The sequence below is a fragment of the Rhineura floridana genome, chromosome 5, assembly GCF_030035675.1.
Source record: "Rhineura floridana isolate rRhiFlo1 chromosome 5, rRhiFlo1.hap2, whole genome shotgun sequence".
Taxonomy (NCBI): Eukaryota; Metazoa; Chordata; class Lepidosauria; order Squamata; family Rhineuridae; genus Rhineura; species Rhineura floridana.
Genome location: NC_084484.1, coordinates 92,645,917 through 92,665,850, shown reverse-complemented (window position 1 = coordinate 92,665,850; position 19,934 = coordinate 92,645,917). Strand labels below are relative to the sequence as shown.

The 19,934-nt window shown below is 40.5% G+C and overlaps 1 protein-coding gene across 1 annotated transcript in view; it reads left to right on the top strand.

The window, feature by feature from the left end:
* The window catches only part of LOC133385118 (amine oxidase [flavin-containing] B-like), a 54,743-nt gene that overhangs the window by 28,710 nt on the left and 6,099 nt on the right, over nt 1-19,934 (top strand). The window contains exons 4-12 of the mRNA XM_061627492.1: nt 1,905-2,009; nt 3,438-3,529; nt 12,699-12,840; nt 13,315-13,464; nt 14,332-14,491; nt 15,655-15,751; nt 16,410-16,463; nt 18,236-18,293; nt 19,496-19,593. Of these exons, the coding sequence (XP_061483476.1) occupies nt 1,905-2,009; nt 3,438-3,529; nt 12,699-12,840; nt 13,315-13,464; nt 14,332-14,491; nt 15,655-15,751; nt 16,410-16,463; nt 18,236-18,293; nt 19,496-19,593 (956 nt within the window). The remainder of the gene's footprint in view (nt 1-1,904; nt 2,010-3,437; nt 3,530-12,698; nt 12,841-13,314; nt 13,465-14,331; nt 14,492-15,654; nt 15,752-16,409; nt 16,464-18,235; nt 18,294-19,495; nt 19,594-19,934) is intronic.

The following is a 19,934-nucleotide window of genomic DNA, read 5'->3' as shown; positions in this document are numbered from 1 at the left end:
ATGGGACAGCGCAGCAGCCCCACTTTCCCAGTATGACCTTTCTGGCACCTTCATGCAGGTAGGGTCAGAACCATTATGTATGGTGCCTCGAATTCCCCATCTAGCCAAACATCTTAGTGCTGGAAGCCAATGAAAATTCCAAGAGATCAACCTCATTGTCCATTGGGGCATCCAAGGTAGTTAGCATTCTAAATGTTGCTAGACCGATAAAGTTCTTATAAAATATTCCAAGAACTTTTTTTTTAGTGGAGTAGAATATATCTCTGCTTAGCCAATACTGTGCAATTTTACACATGATTCTGCTGTGCGAGTACTGCTTTCCTTTGAATTCAATTTCTAAAGACTTTAAGCTAATAAACATTTAAAATCTCTAGTTTTCTGTGTGTGCTGTATATACAGTTGATATTTCTGCTCTTCTGTGCTTTTGTTATAGTTCATTGTCCTTGCAGCTATTTTGTAACAGCTGTGTACTTTAAATATTCTGACTACCTTTCACCAAAGATTATTTTCAAAGACTCTAAATAAAATGAGGCATAAAATAAGGCATGTGATCCACAAAATCTCCTATCAAGTGATTCATATTGTGATCAATTTATTAACATTCTAAATCATATTATCATGCTTATGTAGCAGTTCATTTGAATTAATTTGCCAGTGTAACTGGACACTTAATCAAATACTTATTAAAATTGAATATCGCACACAAGCAGCATAATCCACAGTCCAATTAAGGCAAAAATGGAAGGCAATTTAGCTGTATTGATGGAAACAAGGAGCCTAACCTAGCCTAAATCCTTTTACATTGAATTATAATATGGGTTGTCACTAATGTGTCCATTTCTAATGCTATGTCCTTAACACGCCTGTCCTAAATATTCAAAACTAATAAACAGAGCTGTCAGCATAGCTCATTGGTGTGGACAAACTGCTGGGGTGTGTAATGCCTTAAAGGAGAAGTGTGCATTATGAGGTCCTGGCATTTTCTCCCAAAAGTTTAAAATCTAAACTGGAGAAGAATTCCTGGCTCACATCCCACCCAAACCACCTCCCTTCCCCCGCTACAATTGGTAGTCCTCCAGAAAACTACATTTCCCAAAGGTCTTCATGGTATGCCAGCCCATCCCGGCGTTGAGTAGGGAGAGACTGACCTCCTTCCTTCACTTCTGCCATGGGTAGTGTCACTGCTAAGCATGTCTTCAAGGGAAAGTTTGGGAGATTATATAAATAGGTTAGGTTGGAATATAGAAACCTGCCTTCTACTGAGTCAGACCAATCGTCTGTCTAGCTCAGTACTGGTACACTGACAGCAGCTCTTTAGGATTTCGGACAGGGAACTCTTCCAGCCCTACCTGGAGATGCTGGGGATTAAACCTGGAATCTTTTACATGCAAACAGATGCTCTACTACTGAGCTACAGCCCTTCCCTTCCCCAGAGGGTAGCCAAATTTGAATTGGCTTGACTTTTTCCCAAGGCAGTGTGATGCAAATCTGAGCTGTGCTTATCACTCCAGCTTAAAAAGCCCACCCAAAGAAGCTCTGTAGGAGTTTGAAGAAGGGCAGTTGAGGAGTAATTGATGACTTCCAGATGTCACCGGAAGAGGAGAGGAAGGGCTTCTGTTGTCTTCTACTTGCTCAGTAAGGCAGCTGAGCTGCTCCTGCTCTGACTGGCTTCCTACAGGTACAATTCAAATATGAGTTCTTTGCACCAACTTGGAAAGAAGGCTGTTGTTTTTCTGGAGTTTCAGGACTAATTTTTTATGTTCATTTGAGAAATTTGTTCTCTAGAATTGATCTCCTGTATTGAATTACATCATTCTATAGGACTTTCTCAGTCCAAGTTGGCAATTCAAAAAATAAAATAAAAATGGATTTGTGTGTTTTTTCTTCCCTCTTCTACTTTGTAGGGCAAATCGTATCCCTTCAAAGGCCCTTTCCCCCCGATGTGGAATCCCATTGCCTATTTGGATTACAACAATTTGTGGAGGACAATGGATGAAATGGGGAAGGAGGTATGGTGATGTAGAAGCTCTACTTTAGTTAAGTAATACAATTGTTTTTTTGTTATGTGCCTTCAAGTCGATCACGACTTATGGCGACCCTATGAACCTCCAAAAGCATCTGTGATGAACCACCCTGTACAGATCTTGTAAGTTCAGGTCCTTTATGGAATCAATCCATCTCTTGCTTGGCCTGCCTCTTTTTCTACTTCCCTCAGTTTTTCCCAGCAATACTGTCTTTTCTAGATTAGCATTTATCAGAATGTCATCCTTTGATTATGGGCTTCAGTGGCCATGAGCCCTCCATCCTGTTCCAGAATACTCCTCTCTCTCACCCTGTCATGCTACAATTTGCCTCTGATCCCTTTCCCCTTAGCCTTTCCCTGTACTGCTGGGTTATTTTTTTGCTGCCTGGAAATAGTCCAATATCTGATAAAGAAACAGGCATGAAAATCTGACTTCAAGATCAAGGCTGCAATCATATGCAAATTAAGTTGGGGGTAGGTCTCATTGGACTTCACAGGATGTACGTCTAAGTAAAGTATGTAAATAGCATAATGATTGATTCTAAGCATGCACAACTAAAACAATAAAATCAAAGTGAACCTATTTCATGGTTCTAAATGGCTTATTTTAAAAAACCAGAATGAGTCATCTTTATTGAACACCGCCATTTAGCCTTAAATGCATAGGCTCCTCCCTTCCATGTCCTCCTCCAGAGTCACTGCAAGGAGATCAGAAGTGTCCAATTCTGTTCTCAACTAACCAGAGTTTGTAATTATGTCTGAACTAGGAAGTGTAGTTAGTTTTTTAACTATGGTTTACCTGAACAAGCCATGGTTCATAAGCCATGATTTGAAGAAACTGAAATTAAAATTAACCACTGTTTATCTTACTTCAGATACGATAGGCCACATTTAACTGAAAATGAAAGCAAATGCTTCCTATCTCCTCCTCACAGCTGCACTAGAGGGCAAGGCATGAGTCCAAGGCTTATGTGCATGATACTACTCTTTAGTATTGCATCCATACTCTTTCACTGAGTTCTGGACTTACTCTGTTGGAAACATAATAAAAATAGTACAGGATTTTAATTTATTTAATCTTTAATTCTGTATGAAAATCTACCCAATCATTAAACATTGCAGTCTGATGGGCACAGTATGCACCAAGGTTACAAAGTTGTGGTTATATTGTACTAAATTGGGAAGCAGAGGGCTTTTCAGAAGGCAAAAGCTCTTTGGTGTCATGGATAAACAGAACTCTTCTGTTTTTCTTTCTATAGGATCCAGTTAATATTCTGCCTCTAAAGTTGCACTAGTCTAGAAGTGACATAGTCTGGTGCTCACAGGGAGAAATGGAGCCAGTGAAGAGAGTGATTGTTTTCTAAATGTGAGATCTGTGGCTTCTTTCCTGAAATGTGTCTCTCTTCTCTCTTAGATTCCCAATGAAGCTCCATGGAAGGCGCCACATGCAGAGGAATGGGACAAAATGACTATGAGAGAATTGATAGACAATTTGTGCTGGACAAAGTGAGATGTGGTTTTGTACATGCCATGTTGATAAATCGGATATCAGTAGTAAATAGTGGCTGGCAGAGCTGCATGGCTGAGACTGCATTGCTCTCCTGACTGCCCAATGCACCATGCCACAGCCACCTACCAAGAGGGGGAGTGTCAAGGCAGTGGGGAGCTTGGCATGGTGCAGCATAGTAGGGGAGCCAATCTGATGCTACATCTGCATGGGGGTAAGCTCCCTGCTACCTTGCCCCTCCCCTTCTTGGTAAGTGGCAGCGCTGCAAAGTGTTAGGAAGTCAGGAGAGCCCCACACCCACCCTGCTAGCCACTCCTGTCAATAACTTCTAGAGCAAATATCCCAGTCCTAAGTGGAGAAGTAGTACCTATTATAACATATAGTAACATCTCTTATATGGAGTGATAAATTGTGTTCACTTTGGGGAAGTGCAATTAAATAATTTGCATAGCAATGTGGTTGCTACCTGTTTCTGATGGTGCGATCCTATAAGATCTACTCTAGCTCCTTTGAGTTCAGCAGCAGTAAAAAGGACAAAACAACAACAGGCAGTGGGGAAAATATAACCACAAAACAGGACCTTAGAGGGCCCCAAATGCCCTCAGAAATAAAACTGGTATATGCCTCCAGAAGGCTAACAGTAGGGAAACAGATCAGGATTAAGCAACCTCTGGTTTTCCAGGTATTATTGTGTTCCAACTCTTGTCAGCCTCAGCCAGCATAGATAATGGCCAAGGATAATATAAATTAAAAGTCCACCAACTTCTGGAAAGCCACAACACTTCAAATTACTCCCAGGAAAAAAAACTGGGAAGCAGTGCAGTTACTTTAGAATTGGTACCATATGCTCTCTTTGCCCCACTCCAGTCAACTGTCAGCTGCAATTTCTGACAGTAGTAGTTTCTGAGAACTCTTCAATGGCAGTCCTACACAGATGCATTACACCAATGGTAGGGAGCTTTTAGGCCTTGGGCTAAGTAGGCATGCCAGGCCTCCCCTTTTGATTTGGCTCAAACCATGCCCATCTGTCTATCACTTAACATCAAGAGCAGAACAGGTAAAGCTGCAGCACCAAATTAAAAAGGAAGGATCAGAAGCACATTCTTAAGCACGCTTTAGATTCTTTCTTTCCAACCAAGGCTGGGAATTCCTTTTGAATTCAGTCTATGGCTGCGACGAAAAAATCTTCCTTTGCACAGTTCAAGCCTGGGCTGTAGAGGAAGTCGTTCTTTGCAGCTGCAGCTTGATTTCAAAATGGGGCTGCAGAGGAAGAATAGATAGTGCACTTTGAGTGCCCTCCCAGTTCTTCATTGAAGTCTTGGGGTGAGCCCAATCTCTCTCTCCTTTTGGAAATCTGTCACTTTGCATGTTTCATGTACTTCTATACATTTGATCTGCCTTTGTGATCAAGATTTATGTTTTTTGAAATGGCTTCTCCTCTCTAGGATGCAATGGAGCAGAAGGGTAATCTCAATTTTTCTTCCATTCTGTTGCCAAATTGAGCAAATTTGCCTTTGTTTGACACTGCATGCTGGAATGTTATTTTGTGCAGTTGGAGATGCATGACATATATTAGGTACCTAGTCCCATTTGGCAAGCTGAAATACAGCAAAAGAATTACATTAGAAATCTGTGTAAATTAGATAATTTCCTATAAACTGTACATATTTCAAATCATGAATCACTCAAGAGCTGCATTACATAAAAAATAAGCCATCAGTTTCTCTCTAATTAGTTCTAAAGGCAGGGAGATAAACCTTCCAGAGACATGGAGTGCATGTAGCCTCTACCATGGCATGTATACATTAATGTTCTACATGAGTGCTGTGATGAAAATTTCTCTGGTATCCTTTTTTTTTACAATTCTCCATCAGTTGATGAGAAAATAAATTGCATTTGAAAATCATCAAAGGGGAGAGAAATTTTCAGTGAAATTCTCATGGGTGGGGTGCAGGTTTTTTCATTATCACCTTACTTTCAAGGTGGCCAAAGGGTATTTGCAAACGTCCTTTCTTCCATTCTGCAAATCATCTTACCAATGATTTGCAGTCTGCAGCCTTCCCAGGTGCCCATGCTGCAATTAAAGTCCTAGGGAAGACATGAGACAACTCCTTCCATAGAGCTTTTTCAGATCAGGAAGTGTGGACAGCCCAGGAGGCTGCAGAGTGGTGAAGAAATGCTTACTGGAAAGAAACATGCACACCACCCTTGATCACCTCACAACTATAAGGTAAGCTCAAAACCCCTCACCCACAGAGATTCTGAAGAAATGCTTAAGCTCCCTAAGAATGAGGCAGAAAAATGGGTGCCTCTTTTCACTGGGGAAGAAAACTCTTGAGAAGCATTTTGGCACACAGTTCTGAATTGATTGGATCATAGAAACACGAAGTCACAGGAACATAAGAAGCTGCCTATACCACATCAGACCGTTGATCCATCTAGCTCTGTACTGTCTACACCAGGGGCAGCCAATATGGTACCCTGCAGATGTTGCTGGACCACAGTTCCCATAATCCCTGTTCACTGGTGGTTGGGGCTGATGGGTGTTGTAGTCTAACAGCATCTGGGAATAATGTTGGCTTTTCCTGGTCCGTACTGATTGGCAGCATTTATCTTAGGGTTTCACACAGGAGTCTTTTCTAGCCTTACCTGGAGATGTCTAGGATTGAAATTGGGACCTTCTGCATGTAAAGCATGCGCTCTGCCACTACCTAATTAGGATTAAAGATGGCTGATTATTCAGGACACAATCCATAGAGCTGCATGTGATGCACGATGTGCTCAGAGGTGCTTCCGAGGACTCACTTCTAAAATATTCAACAAATGTTTAGAAACTTTGGGGAGATTTGGTAGGATCTTCCAACACAGCACAAGAAAATGTTGATTGGATAAAACAAAGAATTAGGACTTGTACTATTTAAGAAGCTTTTTTTATCCCAGTCCTATTCTTTGCCAAGATGGTAGTACTGAAGCATTCCTTGTCTCCTCTTAATTTCTTAAAATACTAAATGTTGTCAAAATACAGACAAGGGAAACATTTCACCTCCAGTTATGGAGTTACAGTTCTCTCATACCAAAATATGGATCTATATGCCAGAGAAATGTTTAATCCATTTCTTATCTTGTCAAACAGCAGGGAAAGAAATCTTTGACATTCTGGATCACATTTATCATTCATTTGTTGTCCTGTCCAAGGCACCTCAGGAAGGTGATGAACAGCAGTGAACTTGTATATGAAAACATGTAATAAGTATTGCACAAAACTGCAGTGTTGCTATTTCAGTTGTTGATCATTTAGAAATATTACTCTGCTGTCATCATCATTCATGCTAAAAGATCAAATGCCAGGTCTCCCCAGAGGCTAACATCCTCCTTAAGCACAGTGTGCTCTTTCAGGTAGGAACAAATGGAACATGCTGGTTTGTGCAAATAATGAAACAGAAAAAATAACATTGCCTGAATAATATTTTCTCTTTCATTTTCACTTATTTGATATTTTCTTGGCTCCCTTGATTAAAAAACCCTATTTAAATTAAAGGGTTGTATTCAGCATAGCGCTAAGCAAATCATTCCATCAGCACAAGGATTTATCCATGTGCAATGGAACTGTCTCCCTTCCTCCTTCCCCATGCACCTCCTAAAATTGTTCTAGGTATTCCCGAGCCCTCCAGAACAGATTTGGGGATGATGTGGGGCCCACACGGGGAAGGAGGGAAAAAATACTAACCCTTGCACTAGCACAACATATTCGTTGAATACTGCCCCATTTTGTTTTTTAAAAAAGCAGTCTTTTCAGTATAGGAATTATTTGCTATTATTATTTATTGGAATGATGAATGAAATGTTTAAAGGAACATTCAACAGAACGTGTATAGCTAAGCTAAGAATCTTTAACTGCATCCCATCAAATGTGTGTGTACATATTACTGTATGCATAAGTGTAAATGTACTGCCTTCAATACATGTGTAAAATACATATACATTCAGTAGCTGTTGAACTTTTAAAAATGCCCCTAGCAATTGGTACCCTGTTTGCTGATGAAAAGTTGTTCATAACATTTTTATAGTATCCTTTAAGCATCACAGTAAAATAACAGCAGTTAAAACAAGTTCAAACTTAAAATCACAGTGTGTGTGTGTGTGTGTGTGTGTGTGTGTGTGTGAGATTATATAGATGTGTCATGTAGGGCCTGGTCATCTCCTTTCTTTACATGATTCTTTACATTGTTTTTCCCTTCTCTCTTTATATTTGTATTATTAATTTAATTTATTTAAAGTATTTCTATCCTGCCCTTTTATCCGACAGTAAAGCACTAAGGTGGGGGCTCACAGTGACATCATACACAATAAATATACACAAAAAACATTAAAATAGATTTAAATGTGTAAAATACAGTATTAAAATTAAACCTCTTTGAAATACAGTGGTCTTGTGGATTGACTACAGGATATTGGTGCCAGGCTTCCTAAGCTATGCCCCTAGAATAGCCAGTTCACTTGTTCTATTTTCCATACGATCACAGGCCCGTACACATAGGTGGACAGTATTAGATGAACTGCAAGACGCCAAGCTTCACCATGTGTGACTCAGCCTATGCCCTTTGAGCCCCTGCCCCCCAGTCTCTGATTCTAAGGTTAAAGAATGGATACATGCGCAAACACTTAAAATGTCGCCATCATGAATCAACTAGAAGGCAGAAAGGCAGCAGATCTATACAGGCCACCCTGGAATTATTGTTGTTATTATTACTGTTACATTTGTCACCTGCCCTTCACCAGCAGGTCCCAAGAGCAGGTTAGAGCAATATTAAAACACAATATTAAAAACAGTTAAAACAAATTACAGTCACAGAAATAGGGTCACTCTAATGGGGAATAGCAAATGAGGTATCTCTTACTTTTCGGGAGAATATTAAATAAACTCAAAATAATTTAGGTCAAATGCATGTTTGGTCAAATGGTTTGGAGTTGATCAACTAGAATATTTTGTTTCGATTCGCCTGTTGTGATGTCTCTCTGCGTCCATACTTATATTTCTTCTAATGTTGGCAAATTCCCCATTCCTTCCAATATGACCTTGCTATTTCCAGGACATAGTCGGAGGGCGCATGATACAGCCACCTTGAGAACATAAGAACATAAGAAGAGCCTGCTGGATCAGGCCAGTGGCCCATCTAGTCCAGCATCCTGTTCTCACAGTGGCCAACCAGGTGCCTGGGGGAAGCCCGCAAGCAGGACCCGAGTGCAAGAACACTCTCCCCTCCTGAGGCTTCCGGCAACTGGTTTTCAGAAGTATGCTGCCTCTGACTAGGGTGGCAGAGCACAGCCATCATGGCTAGTAGCCATTGATAGCCCTGTCCTCCATGAATTTGTCTAATCTTCTTTTAAAGCCGTCCAAGCTGGTGGCCATTACTGCATCTTGTGGGAGCAAATTCCATAGTTTAACTATGCGCTGAGTAAAGAAGTACTTCCTTTTGTCTGTCCTGAATCTTCCAACATTCAGCTTCTTTGAATGTCCACGAGTTCTAGTATTATGAGAGAGGGAGAAAAACTTTTCTCTATCCACTTTCTCAATGCCATGCATAATTTTATACACTTCTATCATGTCTCCTCTGACCGGCCTTTTCTCTAAACTAAAAAGCCCCAAATGCTGCAACCTTTCCTCGTAAGGGAGTCGCTCCATCCCCTTGATCATTCTGGTTGCCCTCTTCTGAACCTTTTCCAACTCTAGAATATCCTTTTTGAGATGAGGCGACCAGAACTGTACACAGTATTCCAAATGCGGCCACACCATAGATTTATACAATGGCGTTATGATATCGGCTGTTTTATTTTCAATACCTTTCCTAATTATTGCTAGCATGGAAATTGCCTTTTTCACAGCTGCCGCACACTGGGTCGACATTTTCATCGTGCTGTCCACTACAACCCCGAGGTCTCTCTCCTGGTCGGTCACCGCCAGTTCAGACCCCATGAGCGTATATGTGAAATTCAGATTTTTTGCTCCAATATGCATAATTTTACACTTGTTTATATTGAATTGCATTTGCCATTTTTCTGCCCATTCACTCAGTTTGGAGAGGTCTTTTTGGAGCTCTTCGCAATCCCTTTTTGTTTTAACAACCCTGAACAATTGAGTGTCGTCAGCAAACTTGGCCACTTCACTGCTCACTCCTAATTCTAGGTCATTAATGAACAAGTTGAAAAGTACAGGTCCCAATACCGATCCTTGAGGGACTCCACTTTCTACAGCCCTCCATTGGGAGAACTGTCCGTTTATTCCTACTCTCTGCTTTCTGCTTCTTAACCAATTTCTTATCCACAAGAGGACCTCTCCTCTTATTCCATGACTGCTAAGCTTCCTCAGAAGCCTTTGGTGAGGTACCTTGTCAAACGCTTTTTGAAAGTCTAAGTACAGTATGTCCACTGGATCACCTCTATCTATACGCTTGTTGACACTCTCAAAGAATTCTAATAGGTTACTGAGACAGGACTTTCCCTTGCAGAAGCCATGCTGGCTCTGCTTCAGCAAGGCTTGTTCTTCTATGTGCTTAGTTAATCTAGCTTTAATCATACTTTCTACCAGTTTTCCAGGGACAGAAGTTAAGCTAACTGGCCTGTAATTTCCGGGATCCCCTCTGGATCCCTTTTTGAAGATTGGCGTTACATTTGCCACTTTCCAGTCCTCAGGCACAGAGGAGGACCCAAGGGACAAGTTACATATTTTAGTTAGCAGATCAGCAATTTCACATTTGAGTTCTTTGAGAACTCTCGGGTGGATGCCATCCGGGCCCGGTGATTTGTCAGTTTTTATATTGTCCATTAAGCTTAGAACTTCCTCTCTCGTTACCACTATTTGTCTCAGTTCCTCAGAATCCCTTCCTGCAAATGTTAGTTCAGGTTCAGGGATCTGCCCTATATCTTCCACTGTGAAGACAGATGCAAAGAATTCATTTAGCTTCTCTGCAATCTCCTTATCGTTCTTTAGTACACCTTTGACTCCCTTATCATCCAAGGGTCCAATTGTCTCCCTAGATGGTCTCCTGCTTTGAATGTATTTATAGAATTTTTTGTTGTTGGTTTTTATGTTCTTAGCAATGTGCTCCTCAAATTCTTTTTTAGCATCCCTTATTGTCTTCTTGCATTTCTTTTGCCAGAGTTTGTGTTCTTTTTTATTTTCTTCATTTGGACAAGACTTCCATTTTTTGAAGGAAGACTTTTTGCCTCTAAGAGCTTCCTTGACTTTGGTCGTTAACCATGCTGGCATCTTCTTGGCCCTGGCGGTACCTTTTCTGATCTGCGGTATGCACTCCAGTTGAGCTTCTAATATAGTGTTTTTAAACAACTTCCAAGCATTTTCGAGTGATGTGACCCTCTGGACTTTGTTTTTCAGCTTTCTTTTTACCAATCCCCTCATTTTTGTGAAGTTTCCTCTTTTGAAGTCAAATGTGACCTTATCAAAGCTAAGCAGGTCTAGGTCTGGTCAGATGAAATACCGTATACATTGCTTGAAATTTCATGAAGGAAGTAAGGCAGGATAGCATGTAGCACAATAAATAAATAGTTCCCTCCCTCATTCCTGCAGTGCTACATCCTATTACTTCTTTTATCTTACCTTTCCTCCTTAAGGAAGCTACGAGTGGCATATATGGTTCTTCTCCTCCCCTCTGTTTTCTATCTCTGCAACATCCCTGTGAGTAGCGATGGGTGAGAAATTTGATTCAGTTTGCATTTTAAGCCAAAACAATCAAATTTGCACTTTCTGAAACATGAGAACTGAAATACAGCCATCCTTCTAAATTTACACTTACTGAAATTTAGCAATGCAGTGTGCCAAGGAAACATTATTTACAAAAATGTATATGTTAGGAGAAAGTGTGCATAAAAATGAATATATGAGTGGAAATAACATACAAAATGCATTATATGATGAGAAATTACTTGCAAAAATGTGTACATGCTAGAGAATTTTCATGAGGATTTTTTTTTAAAAAAAATGCAAATTGCTGCAGAAATGTGGAGAACTGAATTTAAGATTGGAAAAATGAGAAACTGAGGGAACCAAAATTGACAGAACTTTCTGTTCCTACCTGAGAGGTGAGAGAGGGTCAGGGCTAGCTTAAGATAATTTGCTGCTTGAGGTAGAGCAGCCCCCACCCATCCGCAAGTTGTTATTGTTTTGTGCCTTCAAGTCAATTATGACTTACGGTGACCCTATGAATCAGTAATCTCCAAGAGTATCTGTCATGAACCACCCTGTTCAGTTCTTGTAAATTCAAGTCTGTAGCTTCCCTTATGGAATCAGTCCATCTCTTGTTTGGCCTTCCTCTTTTTCTGCTCCCTTCTGTTTTTCCCAGCATTATTCTCTTTTCTAGTGAATCATGTCTTGTCATGTGTCCAAAGTATGATAACCTCAGTTTCATCATTTTAGCTTCTAGAGACAGTTCTGGTTTAATTTGTTCTAACACCCAATTATTTGTCTTTTTCGCAGTCCATGGTATGTGCAAAGCTCTCCTCCAACACTACATTTCAAATGAGTTGGTTTTTCTCTTATCTGCTTTTTTCACTGTCCAACTTCCACATCCATACATAGAGATCGGGAATACCATGGTCTGAATGATCCTGACTTTAGTGTTCAGTGATACATCTTTGTATTTGAGGACCTTTTCTAGTTCTCTAATAGCTGAAGTGTATAATATCCAAGACTGCTCAAGTTATTTTGGCACCTGCGATAGAAAAAGTGCCTCTCCTCCTCCTTGGCAGTAAAAACATAACAATAATAAATTAACAATTTGCTGTCCTTTCATGAAGCACCTTGGAGATGGTGACTGGCCCAAGGTCATCCTTTATGCAGCTGTGTAGCTTGTTTTTCCTTCAATAATAGGTGTGAGCCTTGTTCTTACAGGGAAGACAGCATCTGAGGAGGAAAGGCTAATCTCTTCAATCATCCATCATGATTGAAACTGAGATTCCATTCCTTCCATGAGGTGGGGGGGGGAATGAAGCCACCCCTCCCTTCCCGTGTATTTTCCCAGTGAGACTCTGGCTTCCACATACCTGCAATTATTTAAGGAAAAACAAGTTTTGTAGCTACATACAGCATTGTTACATGACTGTCTAGTTTGACTCTGACTTAACATTATTCCTCTATTTTGGATTTGCGTGCAGTGCTGCCAGACGGTTCGCTACTTTGTTTGTCAATGTTGATGTTACCTCTGAGCCCCATGAGGTCTCCGCTCTTTGGTTCCTGTGGTATGTTAAACAATGTGGAGGGACAGCCAGGATATTTTCAACAACTAATGGAGGCCAGGTATAGTATGCCGGAATTTTTGTTGGACCATCATGGCAATAACACACTATCCAGGTGTTCAGCTTCATTGTGCAAGGGCTGAATGTGTACAGAGGACTGGGCACATATCTGCTGGCTCTAACCTCCAGTATCCCCTGTGCACTGGGCGCATCCTTTCATGTTTTAATTGTGAAGGCCTGAAGGGGGCTTCTGTGTTCAGCTAAAGATGCTTAGAAGCCTTTTTGAGATTGGAATCCCTAATAATACAGGGTTTCTGACTGTGAAGAGGCAGCTGAACGTGGTTAGAAGCTGCCTTTACACCTTCATGCTCAATATATGAAGGTGGAGGGCAGCAGCTGATGTGCAAGGGCATGGTGTGTGTGTGTGTGTGGGGGGGGTAGCCCAGCCCAAAAACAGATATAAAAACTGTAGGCATCTGTATTTTTTTTTAAGCCATCAACCATTGAATTATGTTATCTTTTCTCTATTTTCCAGGAAAGAAAATTTGTTGGAGGTTCTGGACAGATTAGTGAGAGGATTATGAAATACCTAGGAGAGCAGGTTAAACTAGAGAAGCCTGTAACCTCTATTGATCAAACAGGTGAAAATGTCATAGTGGAGACATTGGATCAAGAAACATATGAGGTGATTTAAAAGCTTGGAATTTAATATCTAAAAAACTTTGCTTTTGGTCACTTAAGGAGAAGACGATACAAAGGACATGTTTGCATGATGTTTTGCAACCCCCCCCACAAACAGTCCCAATAACCACATCTGAAAACCATTCAAACATATTGACTGCATTCAAACATGACAGCAAACCATAGTTTGTTGTTACAAGCAGGGGCAATCTGAGCCTTGGATCTGCAACTTTCTTCCCCTTCTTCTGCTTGCAAGAGAAGAGATGAGAAACCTTTGCTTTGCAGGCAAACTGAGTTTTCACAAACCATGGTTTGCCAGGTTTGGACCACAAAACGGTTGCTGCACCACCAAGAATGGAAGCTTCTAATCTCCCTTCATACCCCCAAGGAAGCAGGGAAGCATAGGAGGGTGTATGCAAGCCATGCTTTGAATGTCTGAATGCAATCATTGATTCTGTAACATGTTCATGCTATTGTACTTTCATATTTTCTGACTGTTTTTCATTATTTCTCTTGGCTTTTGTGATTATACTCCTTCATTGAGGCTGCCATCCTATACACACTTTCCCAGGAGAAGCCCTATTGATTTCTTACCTAAAACTAGCCTTGTGTTCTTCGTGTTGCAAAGAGCCTTTTCAACAGTTTCTTCACCCCTTTAGAAAAGTACAGAAGTCCATTTTTCTTTTGCCATTAACTAATAACTGCTTGTCACTTTACAATTTCTGTGACTATAACTCAATGAGAAATTTGTTCCATATCTTGAGTGACTTAAATTGGCAATGAAATATAACTGGAAGTCTCGTGTAACAACACAAGCCTTTTCATTTGTCCTGCGAAGATAGATTTAATTTTATTTGCATTTCTTTCCAAGGCCCAATATGTTGTTAGTGCCATTCCTCCAGCACTTAGTCTGAAGATTCACTTTAACCCACCACTGCCTTCAATGAGAAATCAGTTCATCAGCCGGGTTCCTATGGGATCAGTCATCAAATGTATAGTATACTACAAGGAACCATTCTGGAGGAAAAAAGGTATTTCGTGTCAATTGAAGAAGAGAGGAAAAGTGCCTAGCAGGAGGGGAATGTGCTTTGGTTTACAGAAATCCAGGGGTGGAAACCTCAGACCCAGGGGCCTTTAGGCCTCTCTATCTGACCCTCAGGATGCTGTCCAGTCCGCACCCTTTCCCCAGACCACAGCTCTCCTCAGCCCTGCTCCAGACCTCCTTCAAGTGGAGGAGGAAGGGCAGGATATAAATTTAATAAATAAGTGTGTTTGCCTGGCTGGATCAGCCATGAAGAGACGATGGTGAAACCAAAACTAGCAAGACAAGCCCTATTAAGACATTTTTAAAGGAGTCTAAAAGGCCTGGCAGATAGTGCTGAGAAGACATTGGAGCCTCCCTGAGGAGAGTGTTTCAAAGATGCAATTATCTCGCTTATGTTTATGATTAGCATGGTACACTATGGAGAGCATAATCTTATGCAAAGACTTGGGGATATTCTCTGTGCCTGAAGAATCACCGGTATCTGGCATCCACCAAAAGAATGTCAGCTTTTCTGTGCTATGTCACATGGCTGCAGAATAAAAAAATATATAGAGATCTAAGATCAGAACATTCTGAAGATTCAGACACACTGGTGATGGATGGCTATTTAGGGTATTTTTATTGGCCTCAGTCCTGAGCTCAAAGCACTTTTTTTCTCTGTACAAATTTGGGTTCAACCTCTGGTATCTCCTTGAGAGCTAATGTGATGTAGTGTTGGACCAGGGTTCAAATCCCCACTCAGCCATGAAGCTCACTGGATGCCCTTGGCCCAGTACTGTCTATCATCCTGGCCTACCAAACAGGGTTGTTGTGAGGATAAAATGGAGAGGGGGAGAAATATGTACACGTCCTTGAGCTCTTTGGGATAAAGGTGGGGTATGAGTGTAATAATAACTAAACTAAAAAAATGAATCTCCACAGTTAGGGATTTCAGGCAGATAGACTGGGCAATACCTCTTTCTGGGTCACTGGAGGAGGGCTTTTGAAAGCTGCTTTCATACCGTAGCTTATCCCAGCTACTCTAAGCCTTTGTGAGGGCCACCCCCAGTAGCTATATTTTGTTGTGACATTGTAATTTGCTGCATATGCATATTCATTAGAACTACCTGGACTGCTGACATCAAGATTCACATTTCACTCCTTTTTCAGATTACTGTGGCACTATGATAATTGAAGATGAGGATGCAGCTATTGGCTTGACACTAGATGACACCAAACCTGATGGAAGCTTTCCAGCAATCATTGGGTAAGGAATAGACAAAGGCTGCCTTTTCAGACAAGTCAGAGGGGAAGGGAGAGCAGCAGAAACTAAATGTGGAGAGAACCTTATCTGTGTCTTACAGTTGGAGCATTATTTTTTATGGAAAAGGCACCATAAATACAGGATGGTGCTTTATGTTTCCTGTGTGGTATAGAAAGTTGTCCATGAAGAAGAATGCTGGTGGATTCTTATCTTATTCTAATATGTTTTACTTTGCAGCTATTTAGCTTTTAACCTTTTCATAAGTTATGTAGGAGTACTGAAAGAGAGAGTACAAATCGCTCATTCTTTTACACGCTTCCGTGGTAACATGAAGTGTGTAGTTTCATGATTTTGTGTGCAAGATGGATAAGCTATGCCAACCTGTATCAGGTGCCATCATGTCTTTCCATAAGGAAAATGCACACTTCCCCTTTTCCACAGTGTCCTAGAAGTTTGAAAGGAGAACCTGTGGTTACTCCATAGTTTGTGTTTGTGCTGCTATGTAAACTGGAAAGATGCTGTTTGCTGGAGTCTAAAAAGTTTCAAAAAAAGACTTTGGGACATGATTGAAAACCACGTGCATCAGTTGGTCTTAATCTAAAATATATTTAGTTATTATGATAACAGAAGTATGATTCTATTCTATATTTTTACATTTTAGTTTCATCCTTGCTCGGAAGTGTAGAAAATTGAGTCACCTCACCATGGAAGAAAGGTATGAACAATAAACATCTTGGGTTTTGTTTCTGACAATAAAGGTCAGAGTGGTTTAACAGTCAGCCCCTCTTCCTAGAGAATTCTGGGAACTTGAGCTCTGTGAGGGGAATAACGGTCTCCTAACTACTCTTAGCATCCTTCACAACTTCTCAGGATTCTTTGAGAGAAACCATGACTATTTCAAATGGATTAATAGTGGAATAAATGTACAATGTGAATGCAGCCATATATTTCAATGGTGAGCAGGGTATTTTTTAATCATGTTTGGTTGGTTTTATAAAAAATGTTATACACAAACAATTCCAAGTTCTCCATTCTCACCGCCATCCCCCCCACCATATACATAGATGTCCCATACATTTTGAAATGTTTAAAAATATTTTTTTATGTGCCAGTTCCTTGGTGGATAAGCATTTAGGGCTGCCATAAATGCCATACTATATTTGTTGTCAGTGCACAAAGAGCTATTGAACATCTGTACCTCTTGCGTGGTTCCTGTTGCTGTAAAATGAATGGATGCCTAAGTTATTTATAAGGGAGCATCATAAAAGAACTGAGCACTTTACTGACCAGTGAAAATATCTGATTCTGAAAACGCTTCATGACTGAAAATTAGCATTTAAAACCAGGACATGGAATATTTGCTAAGTTCAAGTATTTTATTTGGTGCATAGTTAAGATAATCCCCACTCAAGTAATATATATGTACTTTGGGAACATCTGTGACCATGTATTGTGGGAAGCTGGGCCTGGAATCTGCCATGGTCCCACCACAGGTGACTAGCAGTGTGTATCCACAGGGGGCTCTTCCTGCATCAACCTTTGTGTATGGGGAACATATCGAGAAGGCCTACCTATGAAGCTCATTTTCATTCATGGGTTCCTCTTTGTGCCTCAGGCCCTTACTGAAATTGCACAAGCAGTCTTTGGGAGTTTGTTTGTTTATTTATTTATTTATTGTACTAGTATACTGCCCCATAGCTGAAGCTCTCTGGGCGGTTTACAGTAACTAAAAACAAATACAATTTAAAATACATCTTTTAAAAAACAATTTAAAACACAAACACAAGTTCTTTGAGAAACTGGCTCACAGCAAGCACAAGGGATTGGATCCAACGCATGTGACACAGAGCTGCCTATAATGCACATATAGAACTCTTTTTTTTTTTTTTGTGAAAATCCCACTGAGCAGCTGTTGGCAGGGCAGGGTAGCAGGGGGCAAATCCTCCTCCTCTGAACAGACAATTGGCAAGTTTTTTTAGCTTTTTAAAGAAAGAGATCCATGCATGCCACCTCAGCTGTTAGAGCTGCATATGCAGGATCTGTTTGCACATGTGGCTACTCATCAGGGTCAGCCCAAGACATTTTTCTATCTGAGAAGGAGCAGAAATGGCTTCCACTCCACCCAAATGCAATAACAAAAAATTAAATAAAATTTTGCTGCCTTTTCATGACATCCCGAATCAACTGCCTCAGGGAGCAGCCTCACTCTGCCTAATAGTAGGGCTGGTCTTGTTGCTAGTAATGTTGTGTGCAGACTGCAGAAGTGTGCACGTGCGTATGTGATCGCCTAATAGGCTCAGGCCAGTGATGTTTACAAGAGGCTTTAGAAGCCATTTTCTAACATCCAGCACCAGTCCTTGTGAGTAAACCATTAGCAAATTTGAATCTTAAAAACCAATGTGTTAAAATTAAAATTCAGAACAAGCTGTGGGTTGTTTTTATAAAGTAAGCTCAGCAATGTGTATCTTTCTGATATTTCTCTTATAGGAAAACAAGGATCTGTGAGCTCTATGCAAAGGTGTTGGGATCACAGGAAGCCTTACATGTAAGAGTTTAATTGCCAGTATAATCTATCATGTTTAGCTTACAGCACTGGCCCTGACAATACAGCTAACAGACCTTTGTGGATTCCCCTCCTTTAGCAGATGACGCAAGCAGTAACAAATCCCAGTTCATATGTTTGGTTTCTGATGGCAGCACAAAGTCTTTCAGGGGGATTCCCAGAGCAGAGCCTGGGCATCTTTGGGAAGATTTTTTTCAGACAAGTTTTCGAACTAGTTTTAAGACTAGTTTTAAAACTCGGTTGAGGCTGTGGATTGTGTGTGCAACTTATTTGAAAATATTCTTCTGTCTTGGTATTTAGGAATATTTCATGTTATGTTAATCTCACTGAACCATGGCCACATTCACACCATATATTAATTCCACTATTATTCCATTTTAACAGTCATGGCGTCTCCCAAACAATCCTGGCAAGGGTAGCTTGTTAAGGATAATGGGAATTATTAAATGTAAATGTACTGCCTTCAAGTCGATTCCAACTTATGGCAACCCTATGACTAGGGTTTTCATTAAGCTGAGAGGCAGTGACTGGCCCAAGGTCAGCCAATGAGCTTCATGGCTGTGTGGGGATTCGAACCATGGTCTCCCAGGTCGTAGTCCAACACCTTAAGCACTACGCCACACTGGGTGGTTATTGGGAGACCCCAATTCCCCTCACAGAGGTACAGTTCCCAGAGTTCCCTGGGAAGAGGAATTGATTGTTAAACCACTCTGGGAATTGTAGTTCTGTGAGGAGAATAGGGGACTCCTAACAACTCTCAGCACCCTTCACAGGCTGCAGCCATGATGGTTTAAAGTGGAATGGTAGTAGAATAAATGTATGGTGTGAATGTGGCCCATGTTGAGGGTTCATTGATTCCTGCCCCTCCTGCCTCCAGGATATATTGGGAATAGCTAGTGTTTGCTACACTTTGTACCTCTTTATTATACATTTCTAATCCTTTAACAAAGTGTTGAGGTAAAGAGAGAGAGTAAAGTTGATGTGCGTGTCCCGTTTCCCCCCCTCTTTTTAAGTAGTTTTACTTGCACATCTAAATGTGTTCCCTAACCTGTGCCTTTATTTGTAAATAGGTAAGTAAATTTTGAAGTGGTATGGAAGATCACCAGCTTTCTTTCTGAATTTTTAAATATGTTTTCTATTTTTATTTTTATTTTAAAGAAAGCTTCCTCTTTTATCCTTTTTAGCCAGTGCATTATGAAGAGAAGAACTGGTGCGAAGAACAGTATTCTGGAGGATGCTATACAGCCTATTTCCCACCAGGGATAATGACTCAATTTGGAAGGTATGTTAACAATAAGGATGGATGTCTCATTACAGAGCCTACACACCAATGGGATGATATCCAAAGCATAATCTCTAATGTGATTTAGCAATGATTCGGAGGGGGTTGTTTTTGTTTCAGGAGCACATGAAAATGGTAAAGAGATTTATATTTTGTTGGGGGGGTTGGGTTAATAATTTTTATTTACGTATAACAGAACAAACAGGAAATTTAAGAATATCTTAACATCGTATTAAGAATCAGCAAAAGTATATAAAAAGTGCAAATTTTTCTACACCTAGAGTCAAATAAAAAATGTATAATACAAAAAGTTGTTCACCTTTATAAAATCCATAGATTGC